The sequence below is a fragment of the Oryzias latipes genome, chromosome 19 (genome assembly GCF_053564925.1).
Source record: "Oryzias latipes strain Hd-rR chromosome 19, Olatipes_Hd-rR_3.1".
NCBI classification, from domain to species: domain Eukaryota; kingdom Metazoa; phylum Chordata; class Actinopteri; order Beloniformes; family Adrianichthyidae; genus Oryzias; species Oryzias latipes.
The window spans coordinates 8,581,134-8,606,684 of NC_136255.1; the positions used below are offsets into that span (position 1 = coordinate 8,581,134).

The following is a 25,551-nucleotide window of genomic DNA, read 5'->3' on the forward strand; positions in this document are numbered from 1 at the left end:
GAAAAAGGTAATGAGACCTGTCTGGCCGAAGATGAAGCCCGGGCAGAAGGGAGGAACGTCTACTACAGGGGACATACGGGATACACCAACGGGACTAGGGTCACTGTGGAGTGAGATATTTACAAGAAGGTGAATTATTTATTTTATGTCATTGATAGTTCAAAGTTTTTCATTTATATATGTCATTTTATTATATTTATTCTAAAGTTTGCTGGTTTATTTGATTTAATTCACGTTGTTTACATATTACAGCAAATCTAAGTTAAATATTTACCTTTACTTACAAAAAGATATTTTTTCCAAGATGTGAGAGGTCTTCATTATGGTGTTTGAACAATTTATCTCATGGCAATTTATATTGTTTTCCAGATAAACATTTCAGTGAAATTCACCATTTAATGTTAAATTCTGTGTTTTATATTTAGAAAATAGTTGGGGGTGTGGCTAATCTTTTATTTAAAACACCAGCTTCTTTAATCTTAAATTTTCTCTTTTCTTTGTTTTTTTATGTCTTTAAGCTCTGTGTAGTCATTTGTTTAACTAAATACTAGAGGTAGGGACTCTGTTAAAAGAAAATTACATTTTTTTTTTGCAAAAACAAAAAAGTTGTTGTCTTCAAGAAACTCAATCCAATGAAAACGACCAAAACCTTTGGACTAATCAGTGGAGAGACGAAATCTCCTTTTCTCATGGCACCAACCAATCAGCAGGGGTCGCTATAATACTAAATAATTTTTCTGCAAGCTTCCAGTTACAAGGAGAAACGGTTCCGGTTTACTGGTTAATTTGTGTTTTTAATAAAGATGATAAGTTTGTTATTCTGGGGAATTTATATGGATACAACTCTGCAACACAAAACAAAATCATGTTTATAGACTTCACAAACTCTGTTAGAGAACTAAACCAAAGATATCCTAACAGTAATCTTGTAATTGGAGGTGGCTTCAATTTGACGTAACATGAATATCTTGACAGATTTCCTTCAACATTTTAAAACCATCATTATAATCCTGTTAAGTAAAGGTGAGAAACAGAGACTTGCACTCCTGCAAACCTCACTGGATAACATGTACATCTCTAAAGCCAAATGTAAAAGGATTTGGCTCCAAAAGTGGAGGAAAACTTTGAAAAACTATGTGAAGCAAAAATTACTATGAAGAAGCAGAAAAAGCCATGAGAAGTTTAGCTTTAGGTAAATCTCCAGCATCTGATGGGCTTACCATTAACTTTTACAGATACTTTTGGATACACCTGAAAGAGCAGTTTTTGTTAGTTATAAAGGAAATATCTGTATTAAACATCCTTCCAACTACCATAAAGCAGGGTGTCATCATCCTGATTCCTAAACCTGGGAAAGATGCCAGACTAATTTATGTTGGAAGTCAGTACTCTGTCTCCCCCTCTGGTCACTAGAGGGAACTGTCTCCAGAGTTCTAGCCTTACTTCCAGGATGCTGCACACCTGACTCTCATTCACTCAAAATACCACAGCATACTAAAGCAGAGCTCAATGTGAAGTATTGTTTGTGCCACTCTGCCTTCATTACTGAGTGGTGTACCTGGACATGGTCTTCTGACCCTGACTCTTACTGTCTGCCCCCTGCCCCGACCCTCGCCTGGATTTTGACCATCCTGTCTCTTCTCTGATGATACTTATGAACTTATCGACTCCTGCCTGACCCTGATTTAGTTTCAGACAACAATAGACTAGATCAGGGGTCGGGAACCTTTTTGGCCAAGAGAGCCATAAATGCCACATATTTTGAAATGTAATTTCGAAAGAGCCATACAATAATGTAGTGTCCCTTCCCCACACTGAGGCACGGAGACTTAACCTCTTTTAAAGTTCTTTATTCCGATTACTGCAGACCGCAACAAACGCCGTTCAATTAATTCAGCAACTCCTGAATCTCTCCCGCCGAGACGAGAGCGCTTCTCCCAACTTTATATTCACCTGCTCCCGCTGCAGCCCCTCCCATTTCCCTTATTCGGCCCATAGCTGAACCCCATTGGTCCAAACTACCTAACAACAGGCTGAGCGACAGAACTGAGGGCCAATCAGATCTCTGCTTGACGCGTTCAATGAACTCCAGAACTTTTAACGCGGCCCAACAGCCATCCAACTCAGTCCGCGACAATTTGTTTAAAACTAAATATACAAATGAATGTGTGCATTTGATTTAATTTCAACATTTTTAAAGTACAATAAGTCTGTGGATTCTTTTTAATAACATTGTTATTCTGTTGCTAATAAATGATGAGTATTTCTCGTGGTAGTTTTGCTGATGGTCTAGTCTGGTTGATACGTGGTGAGTTTCTGCTTCATGCAGGCGTTGAGACTTTAAACGTGATCGTAGGTCTGAATGTTTTTTAGATGTGAGACAGACTGATCACATGCAGACGCGGAGCCAAACACACACTCACACGCTGCAGTGAGTGACGGGCAGCGGGTTTTACGTTTTTACAATCCCTGCGCGATTCACCTGCTGCCGGTCCCCACAACACCTCAGCCCCACCCTCTGCTTTCTTCCTCACACATCCCGTCCCCGCATCTGCGCGCTCTTTCTCAGAGACGGGAGCGCGTAGTTTTAGGCACGTCAATTCACAGGTATCCAGCTGGTACAAACTCTGTGAAATAATAGATAATAGTAACTGATAGCGCTGGCGCAGATTTCTCTCTCTAAGCACTGCTACTACTGCGCGCCTCTGGCATCGCATCGCGCCCGAGAAGGACTGGTCTAATGAAAAAAAAAAACTATAATTAAAGATTTGTCTGCGAGCCACATGTGACCATCAAAAGAGCCATATATGGCTCGCGAGCCATAGGTTCCCGACCCCTGGACTAGATGTTTAGACCTAGTAAAGCTGTGTTTATTAAATGCGTATGGTTGACTTTATTGCTTATTTATGTTCGCTAACCCTACTGTAATTAGTAGAATACATAACTAAAATGTTACAAAACAAAGAAATCCAAAAAGTAACCACATGTCAGACTTCCTTGTTGCATTGCAGAAGGACAAACTTATTCAAGTAAGAGATTACATACTGGTAAAAATTATTAAGCTGAAGATCTGGTTTCATCCCAAAGGCTCCTATCAAGTGCTACTGACCACACCAACAGCAGTAAAAATAGCTAATTGACCTAGCTGGATCCACCTGTCTCATTGTAAACTCTGTAAGTTTCCTGAAGGGTCACCCACTGCTGCAGACAAGGCTTAAGTCCGGCTACAAAGAGGGATAGAGTCCCCGACTGTCATGGCCTGGCAGCTACTCCCTCCTCCCCCCTCCTTCCTGTGTTGCACGCGACCAGCTGGATCCACTCACCTCATCTACTCCTTCCTTCATAAGCTCCTCCTGGATCATCAGCCGGTGCCAGTTCGTTGTTCCTCCTATGGTGCATAGTCTGGTCAGCTCATGTTTGTTGTCTCAGTTTCATAGAACCAAGCTCATGTTATTGTCTTCGCTCTGCTTCAGGACATTAACCTTCTGGATCCTCACCTGGTCGCAGTCCTCCCACGTTGCAGTCACGTCAACCCTGAAACCTCCAGCCAGCCGCCTCGCCTCGCCTTGCTTCAAGCTTCGCCCACGCCATCTCAAGTAACCTCCAGCCTGCGCCTCGTCTCGTCCGGATTCAAACCTCGCTCTCGCCGCGGTTCACCCTCGAGGAGATTCCCGCTCAAGATTTCCACCAGCCTGCTCTCGCTCTCTCTGCCTGTGGAAGGAAGCCCTGTCAAGCTCACGTTCAGATTAAACCACTTTATACTTACCGTTGTGTCAAGTCTCTTTCCGGGTTCCAGCATCTGGGTCATTCCTGAACTCTCGTTCGAATCATGACAGAACGAACTGGCCAAACACCTGACCCAGCTGACCCGGAGGGACTTCGTCACGCCATTGCCTTCCAAGGTAACTTGTTGAATCGCCAAGCTGACGCTTTGACGCAAATGTCCTCAGCCCAGCAGGAACTATTTCGCCGTCTCGACGGCATAACGCAATCGCTAATGGAACTGACCGGGCAAACCACTAACCTCGCCTCCGGTGCCGCTTCCACTTCTTCCGGCAACAGTGCCACTTCCGCTTCCCAGTTTTCCCCGGAAAACGTCCGTCTACAGCCGGAACCCTTTTTCGGGGATGTTTCTGCCTGTGGAGGGTTCCTACTACAGTGTGACCTGATTTTCCAACAAGCCCCCAGGTATTATCAAGCCGACCACGCTCGCATTTCTCTCATTGTAAATTCTCTCCGCAGTAAGGCGCTGCAATGGGCTCAAGCATTCCTAGCCGCTCATCCCATCACGCATCTTCCATTCGATCGCTTCCTGGGAGAATTCCGCCTCGTCTTCGACCAACCCCGAAAGCAGGAAGAAGCCACCCGGCGGTTGCTAAGTCTCAAACAAGGCAACCGTCCGGTAAGCGAACACCTCATAGACTTTCGAATTCTTGCTGTCGAGGCCGGATGGCCGGATCCCGCGCTCAAGGGAATTTTTTACCAGTCTTTGAATGAACGCATTAAAGATCACCTTTGTACCCAGCCTGAAACGGACACTTTTGAGGAGCTCGTCACGGCCGCTCTAAGGTCGGACCTCCGCCTCCGGGAACGCCAAACGGAGCAGAAAAGTAAGCCGCCGTCGACTCATGTCAATCCTGTTCGCCCCTTACCTCTGGTAGCTCCTGCTAACCCTGCTTCACCTTCGGTTAGACTCGATGAACCCATGCAAATTGGTCACTCCAAGCTCTCTTTCGAAGAGAGAAAGAAACGTCGGGATGAGGGATTATGTTTTTACTGTGGGCAGGCGGGTCATCAGGTCTCACAGTGCGCGGTTCGTTTAAACCCCCGAACCCCCCGTTAAATGACAGGCCACGGGGGGGTATGCCAGAAACTTCTCATGTTCCCAAGTTTCTGTATGTTCCTGTCAAAATCTGCAACCAAAGCAAAATATTGGAAACTAAAGCACTTATTGACTCAGGGGCCGAACACAGTTTAATGGATCTTAGTCTCGTTCAAGAACTCTCTCTCCCTGTCGAAGTTCTCGATAACGCTGTTAATGCAGCCGGGTTGGGGGGTAAACAACTGTCACGCATCACCAGACGCACCGGTCCGGTTCTCGTTATCACCTCCGGTAACCATCGGGAGTACCATCACTTTTTCATCACCCAATGTCCTCAGACACCCCTAATTTTCGGGTTTTCTTGGCTCCAAAAGCACAACCCTTGTTTAGATTGGGGATCCTCCCGCGTCACCAACTGGAGCACCTTCTGTATGGCTAATTGCCTGCAGTCTGCTGTACCCCACACCAAGTTACCAGACCCAGGGTCTAGTAAGGAAATCGATCTTTCGAACATACCTTCCTGTTACCATGACCTTCGTTCCGTTTTCTGCAAATCCAGGGCTAGTGCCTTACCTCCACATCGTCCTTACGATTGCGCCATCGAATTGCTTAATGGAGCTCCTCTCCCTAAGAGCAAATTGTACAATCTTTCTGGTCCGGAGAAGAGCTCCATGGAGGCTTATATTCAGGAGGCGCTATCCCTTGGTCACATCCGTCCTTCTTCTTCACCGGTCGCTGCTGGTTTCTTCTTTGTGGAGAAGAAGGATAAAACGTTGCGTCCTTGTATTGACTTTAGAGAATTGAACCAGATCACAGTTAAAGATAAGTACTCTCTACCGTTACTAGAGTCGGTTTTCAATTCTGTTCAGCAAGCTAAGTTTTTCACCAAGCTTGATCTCAGGAATGCTTATCACCTGGTACGCATGCGCGAAGGTGATGAGTGGAAAACAGCGTTCAACACCCCGTTGGGCCACTTTGAATACCTCGTTATGCCTTTTGGCCTCACCAACGCTCCTGCGGTGTTCCAGCGTTTGGTGAATGACGTTCTTAGGGATTTTCTGAACCGATTTGTATTCGTGTATCTCGACGATATTCTGGTCTTTTCAGCCGACGAGACTCAACACGAACACCACGTCCGGCTTGTCCTAGAACGTCTTCTCGCTAATCAGTTATTCGTCAAGGCAGAGAAGTGTGCCTTTCATGTTTCCTCTGTCCCCTTCTTGGGTTATATCATTGAGGCTGGTAATATTCGCCCCGACCCCGCCAAAATCGAGGCCGTCGTGCAGTGGGAGACACCTCAATCACGTAAAAAACTTCAACAGTTCCTAGGGTTCTCAAATTTCTACCGTCGTTTCATTCGGGACTATAGTTCTATTGCTGCTCCCCTCACACAGCTTACTTCCACCAATCGCCCCTTCGTCTGGGACTCTGCCGCTGATGCCGCTTTCAAGCGGCTCAAGACCCTGTTCGTGTCCGCACCCATTCTCATTCAACCCGATGTGTCCAGACAATTCATAGTGGAAGTCGATGCCTCGGACTCTGGAGTGGGGGCTGTGTTATCCCAGCGCGAGGACAGTTCAGGAAAGCTCAAACCATGTGCTTTCTTTTCGCGCAAATTGAGCCCCACCGAGCAAAATTACGATGTGGGCAATCGCGAATTACTGGCGATCAAGCTCGCGCTGGAAGAGTGGCGCCACTGGCTGGAGGGGGCGGAACAACAATTCATCATCTGGACCGACCACAAGAACTTGGCTTACCTACGCAGTGCTAAACGGCTTAACTCACGCCAGGCCAGATGGTGTTTATTTTTCGACCGTTTCAACTTTGTCATCTCTTACCGTCCGGGCAGCCGTAACGTCAAGCCGGATGCCTTGTCTCGCAAATACTCCACCACAGAAACCCGCACTGACTCTACCATTCTGCCAACGTCATGTTTCATAGGAAATCTCACTTGGGAGATCGAAAACAAGGTGCAGCAGGCTCAGAGTGAGATCCCCGCCGGTGTCACCAGCCCTCCGGGCACTCTCTATGTTCCAGACTCCCTCAGGTCCGACGTCCTCGCCTGGGCTCATACCTCACGTATCGCCTGCCACGGAGGGGTTTATCGCACCATTCGTCTGCTCAAGCGTCGTTTTTTTTGGCCTACCTTGGAACGCGATGTTAAAGAGTACATTGCGGCCTGCAGCACGTGTGCCCGTTCCAAGACCTCCAACAGACCTCCCTTGGGACTTCTGCAACCCCTGCCAGTCCCTAGCCGTCCCTGGTCCCACATAGCGGTGGACTTTATCACGGGACTTCCACCTTCACAGGGCCATACTGTCATACTAACCGTCATAGACAGATTCTCCAAAGCTGCCCAGTTTATTCCACTCCCTCAACTCCCCACAGCCACGGAGACCGCCGACACCCTCGTCAACCACGTCTTCCGACATCATGGGATCCCTTGTGACATCGTGTCAGATCGTGGCCCCCAGTTTACATCCCAAGTTTGGAAAGCATTCTGCTCCGCCCTGGGGGCCACGGTCAGTTTGACTTCTGGGTACCATCCTCAGGCTAACGGTCAAGCGGAGCGGGCGAACCAAGAGCTAGAGGCCGCCCTCAGATGCTTGGCAGCTCAGAACCATGCTGACTGGTCCAAGTATCTGATTTGGGCAGAATATGCCCATAATTCCCACACCTCTACAGCCACGGGACGGTCACCTTTTGAAGCCTCGCTGGGCTACTCACCCCCCTTGTTTCCTTCCCAGGAATTGGATCTGGCGGTTCCCTCTATCCAGCTCCATCTGCAGCGCTGTCAGGAGATCTGGCTGCAGACCAAGGCCGCTCTCGTCCGCACCGCTGAGAATAACCGCCAGATTGCCAACCGTCACAGGGGGGTGAGTCCCGAATACCAACCAGGTCAAAAGGTGTGGCTGTCCTCCCGTAATGTCCCTCTCCAGGCGTCCTCTCGCAAGCTGTCGCCCAAGTTCATTGGGCCTTATACGATCGACCGGGTCATCAATCCGACCTGTGTTCGACTTCGTCTGCCGGCGGCTCTGCAAATACACCCCACATTCCATGTGTCTCAGATCAAGCCTGTTTCCGAGAGCCCTTTGTGCCCGCCGGCCACTTCCCCGCCGCCCGCCCGTACCATCGATGGGGCCCCCGCCTTCACTGTCTCCAAGATCTTGGACGTTCGGCGTCGGGGTCGCGGGGTCCAGTTCTTGGTGGATTGGGAGGGGTATGGTCCAGAGGAACGCTCGTGGATCTCGCGTTCGCTCATCCTGGACCATACCCTCATCGACGACTTCTATGCTGCCCATCCTGATCGTCGCCCTGGACCGCCTGGTGGCGGTCGTTGAGGGGGGGGTACTGTCATGGCCTGGCAGCTACTCCCTCCTCCCCCCTCCTTCCTGTGTTGCACGCGACCAGCTGGATCCACTCACCTCATCTACTCCTTCCTTCATAAGCTCCTCCTGGATCATCAGCCGGTGCCAGTTCGTTGTTCCTCCTATGGTGCATAGTCTGGTCAGCTCATGTTTGTTGTCTCAGTTTCATAGAACCAAGCTCATGTTATTGTCTTCGCTCTGCTTCAGGACATTAACCTTCTGGATCCTCACCTGGTCGCAGTCCTCCCACGTTGCAGTCACGTCAACCCTGAAACCTCCAGCCAGCCGCCTCGCCTCGCCTTGCTTCAAGCTTCGCCCACGCCATCTCAAGTAACCTCCAGCCTGCGCCTCGTCTCGTCCGGATTCAAACCTCGCTCTCGCCGCGGTTCACCCTCGAGGAGATTCCCGCTCAAGATTTCCACCAGCCTGCTCTCGCTCTCTCTGCCTGTGGAAGGAAGCCCTGTCAAGCTCACGTTCAGATTAAACCACTTTATACTTACCGTTGTGTCAAGTCTCTTTCCGGGTTCCAGCATCTGGGTCATTCCTGAACTCTCGTTCGAATCATGACACCGACGTCGCAAACCAGTGAACCACATAAGGTCCCTGCAGAACTCATGAAGAGACCTGGAAGGACTTACAGACTTGAAATGAGCAGAGACAACATGGAACAAGTTTAAAAAAAAAAAAATTTCAATTACTGACCTTGCTTTTTCCGGGGAAACCTAAGCCTTTTTGTTAGCCATGACAATTGTGATTATGATTCCTATCTTATAGCATTTTAACCCTTGTGCTATCTTAGATGACTCAACCCTTACATAGACATGTTCTCCCTACCATGACAAAGGTGGAAAGATTTCATGTAATCCATGGACACCAGTAAGGTTCACAAATCATTGAAGTAAAAAGGTTCAGGGCACTGTCTAGTGGGTCTAGATGACCCAACTTCCAATGTTAAAGTGCATAGGATAGCACATGGATTAAAGCATTCAATGAGGCACTGAAGCCCCTACCAAAAAAACGTCCACACGCTTTGGAAACTATGAGTCTATTGACACAAAGTGAAAAACCTTAACATACGGCAAGTAACTGCTGGTATGAAATTAACCGTCGTAAATGGAGTAACGACACAAGTAAATAATTGGTTTCTCTTAGCAGAACAGGCTGGGAGGCTCATGAAGTCTGATTGCATTGCATGCATGGGTCCCAGGCCTTTACTCAAAATAGTTTCTTCACCCATGAGTTACATAGCATGTGCATGCTTGGAATGATGACTAAGCCACAAGTAAAAATTGAATGCTCACACTGGGATATGGTGTTACCACCAGTTAAATCACAAAAAGAAAAACCTGTGTTTAGCACAGATGTTACTCCAAACAATATTACTTGCTTTGTTTTAACATGAAACAAGTCTGAGGGGTCCCATCAATGCCAGTCAGTACTCATTAGACGACAAAGTTACCACCCCATAGATATAAAGCCGAGCTCACACCTGGTGGTACTGTGGGAGTGACATCCTTCGTAGCGCATTACCTGAAAAATGTGGCGGGCATTTGTGCCCTGATAAATCTTGCCCTTCTGGTAAATGTTGTTGCAGTTTCTGTTGACTCACTTATGCAGATTGCAGCGTTTCCCGCATGGTCCTGGATTTTGTGTCCATCAAAAGGTTAATGTTGTGAGCGCTTGCTAGCCTCTCCTAACACTGGCTTCTTCCAGCTCTGTTCTTCCACAAAAAAGCACTGACCACACGGATTAAAAATAAAACGATGAGCGAACAGGCGCTTCATAATATTTATAACCTTAATAAAAGCACGTTTGGAAGATTGTCTCGTATAGTACCGGGCTGCTGCATAAAATGTATGTGGCAGCAGTTTGTTTACAACGGCATACATTTACGCTTACGGTATTTTCAACACTACTGCGCATGCCCAAATGATTTACTCCGACCGAAAGTGTGACCGATGTAAACGTTTGTTGAATAAGGTGGCGTGAGAAAGGGAGAGAGAAGTATGGGCCTGCTAAAGCATCACCCTTAGCGCGGTAGTGGTGAGACCAATGAGTTATATCACTAGAGGAGACATCACGTGGTTCCTCATGGGAGGAGAGCACCGCCATCTTGGTGAGGTCAAGTTACTGCTGCAGTGAATGCATGTGAACACATTTTTTGCATAATGCCAGTTCATCGTGCGGGTTTCAACTGCCAAAATCAGAAAAATGAGTCCATGAAGGAGGAAGGTATATCATTTCACAGGTAAGTATTTTAATTTTTTTCTTTTAAGGCTGCAGGGGCTTCATTAATAGAACACATGTTGACATGCATGATGCTGCAGGGCTGTTATCAACATGCTGCATGATGTACATTTATTTTGCTGTCAATATAAATGTACATTTTATTTTGCTAAACCTGTATACAGCATACTAGGCTATTTATACAGATTTATACATTTCTGACTCAGTGACTGAGTCAGGTTTCCAATGGACTCAGACTTCAGGAAAAAGTGGATCTTGGCTATCAAAAGAGTTAACCCAGATGGATCACTGTGGTACCAACTAGAAATACATTCTGGCTGTTCAAAACATTTGTGGAAACAGATTTTGATAAGAGGCCAGATTGTTTTTTTAGGGTAAATCTATTGTTCACTTTTGGACTTCTTTTGATTATTATTATTATTATTATTATTATTATTATTATTATTATTATTATTGTTAATAATAATAATAATAATAAAAAATTTTTTTTATTATTTATTGACTTATTATTTATTGTTTGTATTGACTTACGATTGATTTATTAATATTATTATTATTATTATTGACTTATTGTTGGGTTTTTCTAAATAATTTAAATTGCATGTAGAAGAGGTCTAAAATTTCTATATGTTTAGAAATTAATTTTAAAAATTCTTTCTAATAATTTTTTTATTTGTAAGAAGCCCTGCAACAATGCATTTTCATTCAAGTTTGAGCTTTTAAGGCTGACTGTTTCTCTTCTTTAACAACAACAAATGATGTATGTATATATATATTATATACATAAAATATAATATATTTATATATATGTATAAATATATTTAAATCTAAAAATATATACAGTTTATAAAAGCTACTTAGACACCACTAAAATCAATGGAAATCAATGTCAAGTGGGCGTCGTCGACCTCACCAAGATGGCGTCGCGCTCCGCCACCGTCGGCCAGGCTTCTAAAGCGGGCCTGTCTCCTCTAGTGATATAACTCATTGGGTGAGACACTGCCATTTAACTGGCTGCCATAGAAAGCTATCTGTGCCCTGCATATGACACAACCTTTAACAGGTTTAGAAAGGGGGGGTTGGGCAGATGACTCGTTTGTTCCCCCCCGTTTGCGGCATAACAGTCAATATTATTTGATTTATTTGATAAAAAATAAATCAAAAATAACTCAGATTTGCTCTTACTGCCTTTTTTAAACACACTGAGTGTTTGTGTGTGTGCTTAAGCCGTCTCTTCACTAGCGCATGTGTAGGAAGGAGGAAAGCAGAGCTCTGGCATCCAGCGCACCCGCGTGAAGAACAAGGAGGGGGGTCAGGTGCTGAGCGCCAGCCAATGTGTGCCTGCTCTCAGCTCCCGCACCCCGCGTGAAGAATAAGAAGGCTGGTCAGGCGCTGACAGCAAGTGAGTCTGAGCGCCCATTCAGTTTGTGTTACCCAGTTAGGGAGAACGGTAACAAAAAAAAAAGGCTTCCTCTAAAGAACAGAGACTGGTTCTTTTATTAACCCTTGTGCTATCCTAGGCACTTTAACATTGGGAGTTGGGTCATCTAAATCCCACTAGACAGTGCTCTGAACCTTTTTTCTTCAATGATTTGTGATCTTCACTGGTGTCCATGGATTACATGAAATCTTTCCACCTTTATCCACCTTTGTCATGGAAGGGAGAAGATGTTAATGTAAGGGTGTGGTCGTCTAAGATAGCACAAGGGTTAACCCACTCTGGAAGCTCCGAGGGTCCCAACGGGGCGTTATACCATGGTCCGGGTGAATACTCGATTCTGATTGTCTGCTGGGTGTACCTTAAAAAGTAATAAACCACAGTGATAGCTGCACGGTGAAACTAGAAGTTCCGGTCACCTAGCTTAGATGTTTTGTATCACTGTACCGGCTTCTTTAAAACAACCTTTTGCTTAGTCATTTGGACAAAAAACAAGTGGTAAGAGGTGAACTTTCTCTCTGAACTGATGCTTTATTCAATCCATCGGAAAGATCAGCATATATATATATATATATATCGCCGAATCTTTACTCCAGCGGTGGTGCGGCGGCGCAACGCTGACTGTTTGTTACGTGAAAATTTCCCCCGTGACTGAGACCGCGCCCTATAACCCGGTGTGCCCTATGGTCGTGAAAATACGGTAAAGTATTTGTGTTCATTAAAATTATCTTACAGCTGAAAATCTTTGTGAAGTGTCTGACTAAAAGTTATGAGAATTTGAGCAAATATGCGATAAACAGGAGGGAGTAATGTTGGAATGATGTACATAATAAACTATATAGGGCAAAATAATCACACATGCAAAAAGTGTTTGTGTCGAAATCTTTTTTGCAGGAGGCTGAAGGTCAAATCCATGAAAAGAGAAACAACTTCCCAACAGCAGCATGAGAACTATGTGTTATCTGTGTGAGGAGAGAACCAAAGTCCACTCCAAACAGTAAGGAGATCCTTTATTACCCCATTCTACAGGGAAAGGGCTGTCACCTGCTGGGGCTTTCTGCAACTTAGAGGATTTCCAAAAGCAAACATTATCATACAATCATATTCCCAGTCATTCATTCACTCAAACAAGACATGAAGACAAATCAAATGTCATATCAGACCAAGGAGGTCCATCTTCAGGTGTCAAGACCCGATTGGGGTTCAGTTCTGTGCTGCCATGGATTCTGAAAACCACATTGGGGTGTCCTTCCATAGAACAGCAGAGATGTGGAGCTTCTTCAGAGCTTCTGTTCATCTCATGACAATGTGCGGCTCCTCTGGTGAGCTTTTTTCAGCAGGAGAACCAGACCCTGAGCGACAAACGGCCACAGCAGGAAGAGCAGCACGGTGTGAGGGGACATATCCAATGGCCACCAAGACTCCTCCTGAGAGAACGACAGGACACAGCCTATGAGCAGGTCACAGGTCGGCGTCTGCAGGCGATCCACACCAGAAAAGAAAAATTGAATCCAAAATACCGTATTTTCCGGACTATAGGTCGCCCTTTTTTTCATAGTTTGGCAAGAGGTGCGACTTATACTCGGCAGCGACTTATATTAGAAATAAATTGAAATAAACACATTGTTAACCCTCCTGTTATGTTCATTTGTGAGGAACAGAGATGATGTTCCTGGGTCAATTTGATGTATGAGGTATGTTAAGTGTTAAGAGTATGTTAAGTGACTCAGAGAATCAGCAAACTTTTTTTACAGTAAGATCTTGAAGGCTAACAACATAATATTCTATTTTCCAATAATTTCATAGATTCAGGAATGCAATAAAAATGACAACTGTTTCTACAAATACAGGATGAAAACAGAGTATTGGTTGGCCAATGATGCTTCATGAAAGGAATAAATAAGTATGAGAAAGAATTACTATGAAATTATGAGATAAACAGTCTGCTATGATTGTGTCATATGAGGTTGTGCAAGTTATTAGTTCTTGGTCTCAGATTTTGTCAAATAAATTTCCTGTCAAAATGCGACTTATAGTCCAGTGCGACTTATCTGTGTTTTTTTCTACTTTATAATGCATTTTTGGGCTGGTGCGACTTATACTTCGGAGCGACTTATAGTCCGGAAAATACGGTAACTCCAAAATGTAACCTAGAGTCAGACTTTTCTAAAAACCTCCAGAAGTGCAGTGGAATATTACAGACACCTTTTGTTAACCCTATATCACCATGCATAACAGGTTTGATACATGCATTTCTGAGACCCCTATCTCATTGGCATGATCAAAACCTCCCTTGTAAAACCCCTTTGTATATAAATAGGTCCATGTTTTCTGTAGTCCAGACCCATAGAGGACTGTAGAGAGGAGGGGCTGCAGCTGCAAAAGATGACCCAAAAACCTGTAGCACCCATATGGGTGCACGTGATCATGGCATTATGTCCTTCAGCATTCGCAGTTAGATGTTCCATATCTTCTATAAGTCTTATGTGGAGAATTTGATCAGATCTAACATCACATGTTACTGCAGGAGCATCAGAGACCCAAAAAGCAAAACTGATAAAGAGGGCTACTTTGTTTTGGTTCTTCTCTAGAGCCTCTGAAGCTGATAGTTCAAACAAATTTTTTTACAAGATGATGAAAAGCTTAGAGCATCTTCTTCATAGCAGAAACTCAACAACAGTGTCTTCAGTCAGAGGCTTCTTTAAGTCTGCTTTAGGAGATACTACGAGGAAGAATCTGACAAGAGGACTTATGACTTCCCCTCAAGGACCAATAAAGTTTGTTTGAATTGGATGAATTAACTGAGACCCATGTGGTTTCTGGCTTTTCCAAATGAGGAGACCTAAAGTGGCGGTTATTTTACATGCAGGTCCAAACTCAAGAAGAAACCCACAGAAGACAGAACTTACCTGCTGAAGAGCAGCTGTGGCACACTGAACACATGTCCTCCACTTAGCACCCTGTGCCTGCACAGAAAAAGAGCAGTCAGTCAACCAGCACCACCCCCACCCCACCTTCATAAATTACAGCCCCCACCTGTGAGGTGGCGAGCTTCTCCACTGCCTCCAGCCGCTCCATCACACTCCTCATGTCCTGCCTGAGCCTTTGCAGAGCAAGTGTGATCTGCAGCTGCAGGTGGGTGTCCTGCCTTTCTGTTCCACCCTCAAAACCATCACCTCCACCTTGCCCACCTCCACCACCACCTAAGCCTCCTCGCCTCATGGCTGCTTGAGAAACATCCCCTGCAGAGAAGACAGGATGAATTCAGAGCGCATGCTGCAAGACTGAATGATAGGCTCTGGACTTTAATCATTCTTGATACTTTATGAGACTAAGTACTACAAATCTGTGGTTTGCTCATGATTGTTCTGAACCACAGGATTCTGATCTGTGTGGACCAGAACAAGCATCACGCAGCAGCAGCTCACGTTCTCTCCAGCCGTAGTGGGAACCATCTTGGCCAGAGTTCTGACCCCTCCGAGACAGACCCGGGCCTTTCCTGTCCTCAGCTCTCTCTCCACCCTGACCGGCTCCAACACGTCTTCCCTGTGCAAGTCCATGCAAATGCTGGTTCTGAACAGGCGGAGACGTGTGGTTGTTGGCTGGGAGGAGCAGAACCTGAAAGGCAAGGCAAGTTTATTTGTATAGCACAATTTGTAAACAAAGTAATTCAAGGTGCTTCACAAAACAGAAAAATGCATTAAAATCACAATACATCATAGAAATAATCAACGTAATATTTACTTTAAAAGAAAAGAAAAATTTTGAAAATTGATTTAAAAAGAAAGGAAGGAAAGGAAAGAAAAGTGCAGATAGGACCTTTCAGTCATATACACGGCTAAACAGAAATGTTTTAAGTCTAGATTTGAACATGAACACAGAAGAGGCCTGTCTTACGACTTCAGGGAGGCTGTTCCAGATTTTAGCTGCAGAATATTGAACCGCTGATTCCCCTTGTTTAGTTCTGACTCTGGGAATCAACAGGAGGCCGGCCCCTGAGGTCCTCAGAGTACGAGATGGTTCATATGGCACTAACATGTCAGAGATGTACTTTGGTGCGCGGCCATGGAGAGACTTGTACACAAGCAGAGCTGCTTTGAAGTCTATTCTTTGAAGTACAGGGAACCAGTGCAGAGACCTGAGCACAGGGCTAATGTGATCATACTTCCTGGTTTTGGTCAGGACTCGAGCAGCAGCATTCTGGATGTACTGAAGCTGTTTTACAGCTCGTTTGGAGAGGCCGGTGAGCAGGCCGGTACAGTAGTCTAACGTACTGGAGACAAATGCATGAATAAGTATCTCGAGGTCTGGCTTTGACATTATGTTTTTGATTTTGGCAATGTTTGTCAGATGGTAAAATGCCGCTGATGTTACTGACTTGATATGGCTGTTAAAGTTCAGGTCAGAGTCCATGATTACCCCTAAATTTCTGACTTGATTTGAGGGTTTAAGAGACAGAGAATGAAGGTAGCTGCTGACACTTTTTCTTTGTTTCTGTGGGCCAAAAATAATAACTTCGGTCTTGTTTGAGTTTAGCTGGAAAAGTTGTTCTGCATCCACGCACTGATCTGTTGGAGGCAGTGGCTGAGTGAATCCACCCATATTCACCTGTTGTCAGTGACACATAGATCTGAGTATCATCTGCATAGTTGTGATAAGATATGTTATTACTGCGTATTAACTGCCCTAGTGGCAGCATGTAGAGGTTGAACAGAAGGGGTCCCAGGATCAATCCCTGGGGCACACCACAAGTCAAGGCCATGTAGTCTGAGACACAACTCCCAATTTCAACAAAGTATTTCCTGTCTTCTAGATAAGACTTGAGCCAACTTAGGGCAGATCCAGACATGTCAACCTAGTCTTGGAGTCTGTGCAAAAGGATCCCATGATCAACAGTATCAAAGGCAGTGCTCAGGTCTAGCAGGATTAAGACAGAAACTTTGCCATCATCAGTGTTCAGGCGGATGTCGTTGGTTACCTTGATAAGACCACTTTCTGTGCTATGATGGGGTCTAAAACCTGACTGGAAAACATCAAATGAATTGTTTAATAAGAGAAAGTCAGTGAGCTGTTGGTAGACAACTTTTTCAAGGACTTTTCCTAAAAATGGCAGATTAGAGATAGGTCTGTAATTATTCAGTACAGTGGGATCAAGACCGCTCTTCTTCAGGAAGGGGTTTAATGACTGCAGTTTCTAAGGCCTTGGGATATATTCCAGATTGAAGAGACATGTTAACTATTTGAGTAATTGGTGGCAACAAACTGTTCAGGACAGTACAAATTCACACATGAAGATGATCAGTCATGTGAGTTGCAGACAGCACATTGACTGTATGAGAAAAATGGACTGAGAGACCCCTTACCCTGGCATTCCAAACAGGAATTACCTGCTGGCTCAAAGAAGCCAAAATCCCATAGATTTCTATAGAGAAATAAACAGCTATCACTCAGGAATTTTATTTGTCAGAATAACTATTCTTGCTCCGATACCTTTTTTTTTTAAGTTCTTGATAATCCTATTTTTTTACACTATCTTACCAAAAGTATTAGCTCACCTGCCTTCCTTGACTCTGAAGTGGCATCCCATTCCTAACCCATAGTGTTCAATATGTTGTCAGTCTATCTTTCGCAGCTATTACAGCTTCAACTCTTCTGAGAAGGCCATCCATAAGGTTAAGAAGTATGTTCATAGGGAATTTTTAACCATTATTTCAAAAGCGCATTGGTGAGGTCACTGACTGATGTTGGTTGAGAAGGCCTGGCTCTCAGTATTTGCAAGGGATGGGAATCGTTAAGGATAATGGGCGACAGTGGCTCAGGTGGTTGAGCGGGTCGTCCAATGATCGAAGGGTTGGCGGTTCGATCCCTGCTCCCACCAGCCAAAATGTCATTGTGTCCTTGGGCAAGACACTTCACCCTCCTTGCCTTATTCATTCACTCCTTGAGAAGTGAATGAATAATGGACAGACTGTAAGCGCTTTGAGTGTCTTGAAAAGCGCAGATAAATCCAATCCATTATTATTATTATTATTATTAACGTTACTACTACTCTCATTGATACTGCTTATCGATCTGGTATTGTAACTATACTCTTATCGATACTTTTTGAGGACAAAAAATAAATTCATTCATTTTTTTTTTCTATTCCGTTTAGTCCCTTTTGGGGTAAAGAGGTTGCTGGAGCCTATCCCGGCCACTTGTGGGCGAAGGCAGGGGACGCCCTGGACAGGTCGCCAGTCTGTCGCAGGGTAGAATGTCCTCAATCACACACCCATTCACTCTCACACTCACACCTATGGACAATTTAGAGTTGCCAATTAACCTATGAAGCATGTTTTATAAATAAATAACAAATTAATAACAAAGTGTTTTATTTCCTCATTATGCAACGTTTTTTTTAACAAAACATTATACTTTATAAATTTTTCCAACTTGAGAAGTAAAATACATGAAAAAAGAAGTTAAAGAAAAATAAACAGCAATATTTTGACACATTGCTGTCATGATGCAATTATAAAACAAATTAAATAAATGTTTGAGTTCATAAAATCATCCCAGAGAAAGTCTCTGCTTCAACTCCCACAGTGAAAGCTGCGTCTTCATCTGACGCCCGTGTTTTTCCATCTCTCTGGCAGTTTGAAGCCAAAGCCCCTCCCCCGCCTCTCTACCTGCTTTTCCTCTCTACCTGTTCACCTGTTCATATCCTCTGCAGCAGCGCGTCGTTTTTTCCTGCGCCCCTCCAGTATGTTCTATACTGAGAGCGCAAAATGCGGTCATAGCAGCAGGTTGACACGATAGCCACAGATTTAATTTTTTTAGGCGCGATGCATGCTGTCTGAACAACAGCTACCCCCCCCTGCAGACAAATTGCCAGACATTCCTCTCCTGTTCAGCGAAAATAGCAAAATTAATATCATCATTAACTAATGGACAATTGACTGACTTGTTGGGTTAAATATGGCAGATTAAGTTTATATTTTGTGGGACACAAAAAAATTAGATTTCTCCAGTACCGATAGCAGAGCCGTTGAGGTCAGATCTTACCGATACTGCGGTCTTGAAAAATTTTGCCCTGGGGCTTGTTCAATGGGCTCGGTACCCATCCCTAGTACGCACTCTAATTCATCCCAAAGAATTAGGATGAATGGCGACTCAATTGACTTAATTTTAGTTGAGCCGAATAAAATGATGGGTGACATCACACTCACTAGGTCGAGTTCACATATATATTCAATGAGACAGCCGCAAGACAAACCTTGGTGCCGTACAGCTGCTCCACTGTATCCACAGAGTCACAGAAGACCTCACTCTCAGAGTCGCTGGTCAGTGTGAATCCCTCAGTCCCCTTCACGTCTGCAAGGAAACAGACCCTGCTTCACATATGGGGACATAGGAAAAGAAAATAGCAACCAGGAGCTCATCCAACACATGTAGTTCCCTCACGACCAGTGTGTTTCGCCATATTTTTTTTGTTACATCAGTTACCCTACTGATCAGTTTTTTATATCAGCGATTTACCCCCCCCTTCCTCTGTGTGCAGATGCAATCTGTTCATTTATGTTATTTCTATTATTTTCTGTATTTGCAAACACCAGATAAGTCCCGACCCTGTAAAAGGTGTTCAGTTGGACCTTAAGTCCGGCTGAGTCCTTGGACCTGCCTCAGATTCAGTTCCAGTTGTGGACCATGGGTACTGCTGCTTAGGAATGACTACAAAGCTTTTTTTCCTGACCACCCGAATCTGTTCGGCTTCATACCGTTCGCCCTCGTGGCTGTGAGCTCCACAACTTCAGCAGGGCCATTCTCGCTGGAGCCAGTCCCACTGGAAGCTTCCATCTCTGCTGGATCATCAGGACTGCCATCAGGACCTGCAAACATAGCCAAGAGTTAGAGCTGGGATGCAAATGAAACTGCAAACCTGAGGACTGCAGCCCCAAAAACTCCTCAAAAGCAAAGTCAAAGCTGCAGAAACCCAGACTCTTATGGTTCTGAGCATATACGGAGTCAAGACCTATGGAATGACTCTGGTCCTGACAGATTTCAGAGTGGCGCATGTGAGTCAGTAAGGAGGAGCCCAGCTGGGAGGCCTTCATCAACTATACCCTTCCCTGCCAAAAGTGGGGAGGTACCTCCCAGCTTGCAGCCAGAAAAGGAACACTTCCCTAGTGGACCAAAGCTTTGTGACAACCCCTCATGTGCCGAATATCCTAGGTGCCCACAACTCTTTTGGAGATGCTTAAAGAGGTACTGGGGGTGGAGTTCTCTGGGTTCTCCATAGTTTTACCGGAAAACTTTAATCCTCATCTGTTTGACATCAGTGGGGCTGGATGGAGGGTTTGGGAGGCATTGCCTTGTGTGTTGTCAGATATTCAGGACAGCAGCTCAAAGCAGCCTGTTGGTTGAATAAGAGTACAAATCCCAGGCTCGACTCATTGTTTCCTTGGGTGTGACATCTAATCCCAGCTTGCCCTCAATTGTAAAAGTAATCTGATAAAGTCATCTGCGAAATGCTGTGACTGTCAGCGACCATTTCAAACATGAGCGGCTTTAAGAGTTTATTTATTTAAAAAAAAGGTACTTTGCACAAAAGACCATTGATCAAATGGAATGTGAAAAGATGTGTTGTGCCAGGTTTTAGCTAAATTAATCAATTTCGCCTGTATGGAGTGATATTTCTACCACCATGTTGCACACAAAACCTTCTAAGTTGAACGCAAAACTTCCTACGTTTTTTGCTCAAAAATTTTTTTTTTGCTTTCAAAAACGTTTTTTGCGTTTGAAAACACATTTTTTTACGTGCGTTGTGTCAAATCTTGCTTTTGTCTTATCTTTGATTTTGCTGACTACTTTGAGCACGACTAAAGGCCCGTACACACCGGGACGAATATTCGCCAGGCGTTATTCGCCAGCGTTTTTCGCCCCGTTTTTGTGTTCACACCCAGGCGATTTTCGCTGACGATGAGCCGAGCGAACATGCAATTTCATTCCCTGACATTAGATGGCGCTTAATGTAAACAGAAATACTCCTGTACACAAGGTGGCGCTGCGCAACTTTAAGCTTCTTAAAGTCGCTTTTCACTCAGAAGAAGAGAGCAAGTATTTACGCGCTTGTCAGAATAATACAAAGAAAACATGAATATTTCAAGCACCAGTTGGAGCAACTGGTGCTTGGTTCGGGGATATTTTAGAATGTCCGTCATTATTTCTTCGCGGCAGTGTAGACGCTACTTGGCGTCTATCTTCTTCGCTGGTATGTGTGCTCAGCAAGGCAGTTTTGTGTTTGAGGGCCCCCAAGTTATGTTTTACTGTAACTTCAGAAGCTCCAGACACGTGTGCAAAAGCGCCATTCTCATTGGTCGAATAAATTTCGACGCGAGGCGTCAAAAAAAAAAAAAACGAACCCGAGGCGTTTTTTTTTTGGACGCTTTGACGCGTGCCGTTTTTTCGCGTCGGTGTGCACACTCTCATTGGTGCCCTTTGTTTAGTCACAAGGTGTTAAACGTCGGCGAAAATCGCCGGCGAAATTCGTCCCGGTGTGAATGGGCCTTTAGCGTGATATGACTGCCACTGGCATCGCCAAAAAGAAATTCGCATGCATTGTGTGTCATCTCACTTTTTTCCTATCTTTGCTAAGTTAAGTTTCGGTTTGATGTGACAAGCTGCCATCAAACAGCTGCTGATTGGTCCAGATTCTAACCAATCAGGTGTCTCTATTTCATATTGACGGTACTCGGGGGCAGACATTGACTTTGGACTTTGTGTCGGTTCTGTTCGTATGGGGTTCTGCTGTTTTCAACCACTCTGGCCCGTTTGTCTCAGAGTAAAACCCAGAATGAGCAGCAAAGCAGCTAAAATAAAACAGAGTTTAGTATTAATTCATGTCTGTGTAGAGTTTAAAACGTCTGCAGCAAAAAAACAAAAAACGTCCGAGCTCCGACTCCATCCAGCCGGAAGAAGTTAAACTTTTTAAGATTTGTATCTGAACTTTTGTTTTATTTAATCAATAAATGTTGAAATATTAAGAGAAAAAAGCCTTTTTTATGACTAACTTTTTTTTAACTTTGGACAAACGCTCACGAGTTCTAAAACACAAGACACTGTGAAAATAAACATAAAAGTTAAAAATGCTTCTTCTGTTAAATACATTGAGGTTCCTCTGGTGAGCCATCATTCTTTTGCTTATTATTGCTGTTCATCTGAACCCAGACATTTTAAACACATTGATTGGTTAGAATCTGGACAAATCAGCAGCTGTGTGATGGCAGCTTGGTTATGTCAAACTGAAACTTAACTCAGCTAAATCAAACATAGGAAAAAAGTGAGATGACACACAACGCATGCGAAAACTTTTTGGCGCTGGCAGTGGCAGTCAAATCACCCTAAGTCGCGCTCAAAGTGGTCAGCAAAATCAAAGATAGGACAAAAGCGACATTTGACAACGCTTGCAAAAAAATGTGTTTTGCAAACGCAAAAAACATTTTTGAACGCAAAAAAAAAAGTTTTTGAAAGCAAAAAAAAATTATCAAAGCAGAATAAAAAATTATTGAAAAGCAAAGATTTAATATTTTCACTTGCAACTTAGAAAGTTTTGTGTGCAACGTGGTGGCATATGAACACCCCTCTTATCTTAACATCCTCGGATGTAGCTCAGCGGTCATCGGACATGCGATTTTACGTTGTGCTTAAGAGGGTCTGCTGTCAGGGTTTGGTATGAACCTTCAGTGGACGAATGAGACTTGCACAAATTCGAACATCTTCTTCCCTTCATATTATGCAGACGGTTTTACTAACTTAGGTCCCTGTTGATATGTGTAAATACTTTTGTATTTGTACATATGTAAACATTCCTATAGCCTTAGTATCCTCTGGGTGACATCAGAGATGATAATCCAGCATTGTGCTATGGTTCATTACCGTCTCCACTTATTGACTTACTTTTGATGGAAGGAGAATGAACAGACATTTTCTATTGGTAAATTATCCTTTAAGGGTGTATTCAGATCAATGAGCTCAGAGCTGTAAATGTGATCATTTTAAAGTAAAATTATTATTATTAAATGTGATAAAGGAGAAACTTTTTTTCTAGAAGATGTTCTGTCAAGATTGCACTGACTGGATGGAACTTTTGAGATTTTATTCTGCAGTCTTAGTCATAGTAAAATGAGTCTAGAAATCCAAAAGTGTGCACTCACTGACCTCCCCTGAATGAAAACAGAGATCTTGGAGGCCTTGGCATGTCATCAATCACTTGGTAGAGAGGCTTAAAGTAGTGGAAGAATGATGCTGCGGTCTCATTCATCGGCATTGTGTCAATGACCTGAAGAGAAAAACAAATCTGCATCAAATACTGACCAAAATTTGTATTTGATGGATGTCTGTTGGGCTTTTAAAGATGTATTCAGTGGGTTTGTGACACTTGGTAGAGCTCAAGGATAGGAATGGTAAATTAAAAAAAAGTAAGTATTTTCCATTTGACTGTAAATCCATAACTTTGTCTTAAAGACCCACTCCAATGATAATTATGTTCTTGGTGTTTTTAATATGTTCTCATGTTATTTTTCTGATGATGGAGGACATATAAAGCTTGAAACAATGCTCGCCTTCAGCGCTAATATTAGGTTGGTTGTGTAAGGGGTTGTAGGCTAGCGGGAGAGCATGTAAAAAGAGAGCTTTCAGCAATGATGAGGAGAAGGGGGGGCAGGTTTGCTGTTATTGACTGTATATTAGGCCTGCACAATATACCACAAATTTATAGTTATCGCAATATCCAGCTCTGCAATATCCATATCGCAAAGGACGGCAAAAATCGCAATAAATCGTAAACCTTAAATGTGTTCAAACAATTTTATGGCAAGCTTGAGGCATTTAACGGATCAAATAAATCACTTTATGCATTTGACCAATCGGATCGACGCCTTCACGTTGTTGACCAATCAGGTGGAAGCCTATTATGTTAGATGTTTGTCACCTATGTCGACGAGGGTCATTTGGAGTATAATTTTTAAACAGTTGCAATGAAATCAGAATGATGTTTTTGTTTATATTGCTATTTGTTTATATACCCCAAATTATAACGTTATCGCAATATTAATCTCTAATATCGCATATCGCAGGTTTTCCTCATATAGTGCAGCCCTACTGTATATTGGAACTGTAACGATTGAGTGTGACGTCACCCACAGAAAATAATAATAATAATAGATATGATTTATCTTTGCTTTTCCAGACGCTCAAAGCGCTTACAATGTGTCCATTATTCATAACTTGCTTCCGGTTTCAACAAAATGAAGTCAATTCGGTTGCTATTTTTTTGCAATAAGGATGTTGCCATGTTGGAGCCAGAAGTTGTCAGTAAGCAGTGATTGGTCCAAGTTGATCTGAGTTTTCTATGGCAATGACTCTCACCAATCAGGAGTGAGCTTGTTTGAAGTCTACACCCACAGTCCACACTCAGAACGAGAGAATCACATTTTGAACGTTGGATGTGAGACCACCTACTTTTATTGAGGCATAAAAAAAATATCATTTAAAAAGTTAGGATTAACAAGAACATGTTATAAAAAGGTATCAGAGCAAAAATATAATCTGACAAATAGAATAACTGAGTAATAGGTATTTATTTCTCATTAAAGGTCTATGGGATTTAGGCTTTCTGAGACCAGCGGGTACAGTGCCTTGCGAAAGTATTCGGCCACCTTGAACTTTTCAAACTTTTGACACATTTCAGGCTTCAAGCATAAAGATATAAAACTGTAATTTTTCATAAGGAATTAACAACATGTGGGACACAATCATGAAGTGGAATGAAATTTGTTGGATATTTTAAACTTTTATTTTAACAAATAAAAAAACTGAAATATTGGGCGCGCAAAATTATTCAGCCCCTTTACTTTCAGTGCAGCAAACTCTCTCCAGATGTTGAGTGAGGATTTTGGAATGATCCAGTGTTGACCTAAATGACTAATGATGATAAATAGAATCCACCTGTATGTAATCAAGTCTCAGAGGTCCGTATAAAGCGCAGAGAGCATCATGAGGAACAAGGAACACACCAGGCAGGTCCGAGATACTGTTGTGGAGAAGTTTAAAGCCAGATTTGGATACAAAAAGATTTTCCAAGATTTACACATCTCAAGCAGCACCGTGGAAGAGATAATATTGAAATGGAAGGAATATAAGACCACTGCAAATCTACAAAGACCTGGCCGTCCGTCTAAACTTTCTGCTCAAACAAGGAGAAGACTGATCAGAGATGCAGCCAAGAGGCCCATGATAACTCTGCATGAACTGCAAAGATCTACAGCTGAGGTGGGAGAGTCTGTTCATAGGACAACAATCAGTCGTATACTGCACAAATCTGGCCTTTATGGAAGAGTGGCAAAAAGACAGCAATTTCTTAAAGATATTCATAAAAAGTGTTGTTTATAGTTTGCCACAAGCCACCTGGGAGGCACACCGAACATGTGGAAGAAGGTGCTCTGGTCAGATGAAACCAAAAGCGAACTTTTTGGCAATAATGCAAAACGTTATGTTTGGTGTAAAAGCAACACAGCTAATCACCCTGAACATACCATCCCCACTGTCAAACATAGTGGTGGCAGCATCATGGTTTGGGCCTGCTTTTACTCAGCAGGGACAGGGAGGATGGTTAAAATTGGTGGGAAGATGGAAACAAA

At 43.6% G+C, this 25,551-nt stretch overlaps 1 protein-coding gene and 2 long non-coding RNA genes across 8 annotated transcripts in view; 2 read left to right on the forward strand and 1 right to left on the reverse strand.

The window, feature by feature from the left end:
- LOC144987935 (uncharacterized) lies at nt 1–15,380 on the forward strand. Its single transcript, XR_013651623.1, has 3 exons — nt 1–129; nt 12,770–12,872; nt 15,255–15,380. It is a non-coding gene; the product is annotated as an uncharacterized LOC144987935 (long non-coding RNA).
- Nucleotides 3,270–3,766, forward strand: LOC144987934 (uncharacterized). Its single transcript, XR_013651622.1, has 2 exons — nt 3,270–3,393; nt 3,474–3,766. It is a non-coding gene; the product is annotated as an uncharacterized LOC144987934 (long non-coding RNA).
- Nucleotides 12,874–25,551, reverse strand: part of acbd4 (acyl-CoA binding domain containing 4) — a 26,979-nt gene continuing 14,301 nt past the window's right edge. For 3 of the 6 annotated variants that reach the window (XM_078937762.1, XM_078937763.1, XM_020702026.3), the window contains 7 exons: nt 23,072–23,192; nt 19,633–19,743; nt 19,131–19,228; nt 15,304–15,493; nt 14,912–15,117; nt 14,785–14,841; nt 12,874–13,302 (listed from right to left, as the gene is read on the reverse strand). In XM_078937762.1, coding sequence (XP_078793888.1) covers nt 13,174–13,302; nt 14,785–14,841; nt 14,912–15,117; nt 15,304–15,493; nt 19,131–19,228; nt 19,633–19,743; nt 23,072–23,192 — 912 coding nt within the window. In that variant the 3' untranslated portion in view covers nt 12,874–13,173. Of the gene's footprint in view, nt 13,351–14,784; nt 14,842–14,911; nt 15,118–15,303; nt 15,494–19,130; nt 19,229–19,632; nt 19,744–23,071; nt 23,193–25,551 lie in introns of all 6 variants that reach the window. The other 3 variants (XM_078937761.1, XM_011473526.3, XM_020702025.3) reach the window with 1 other exon arrangement.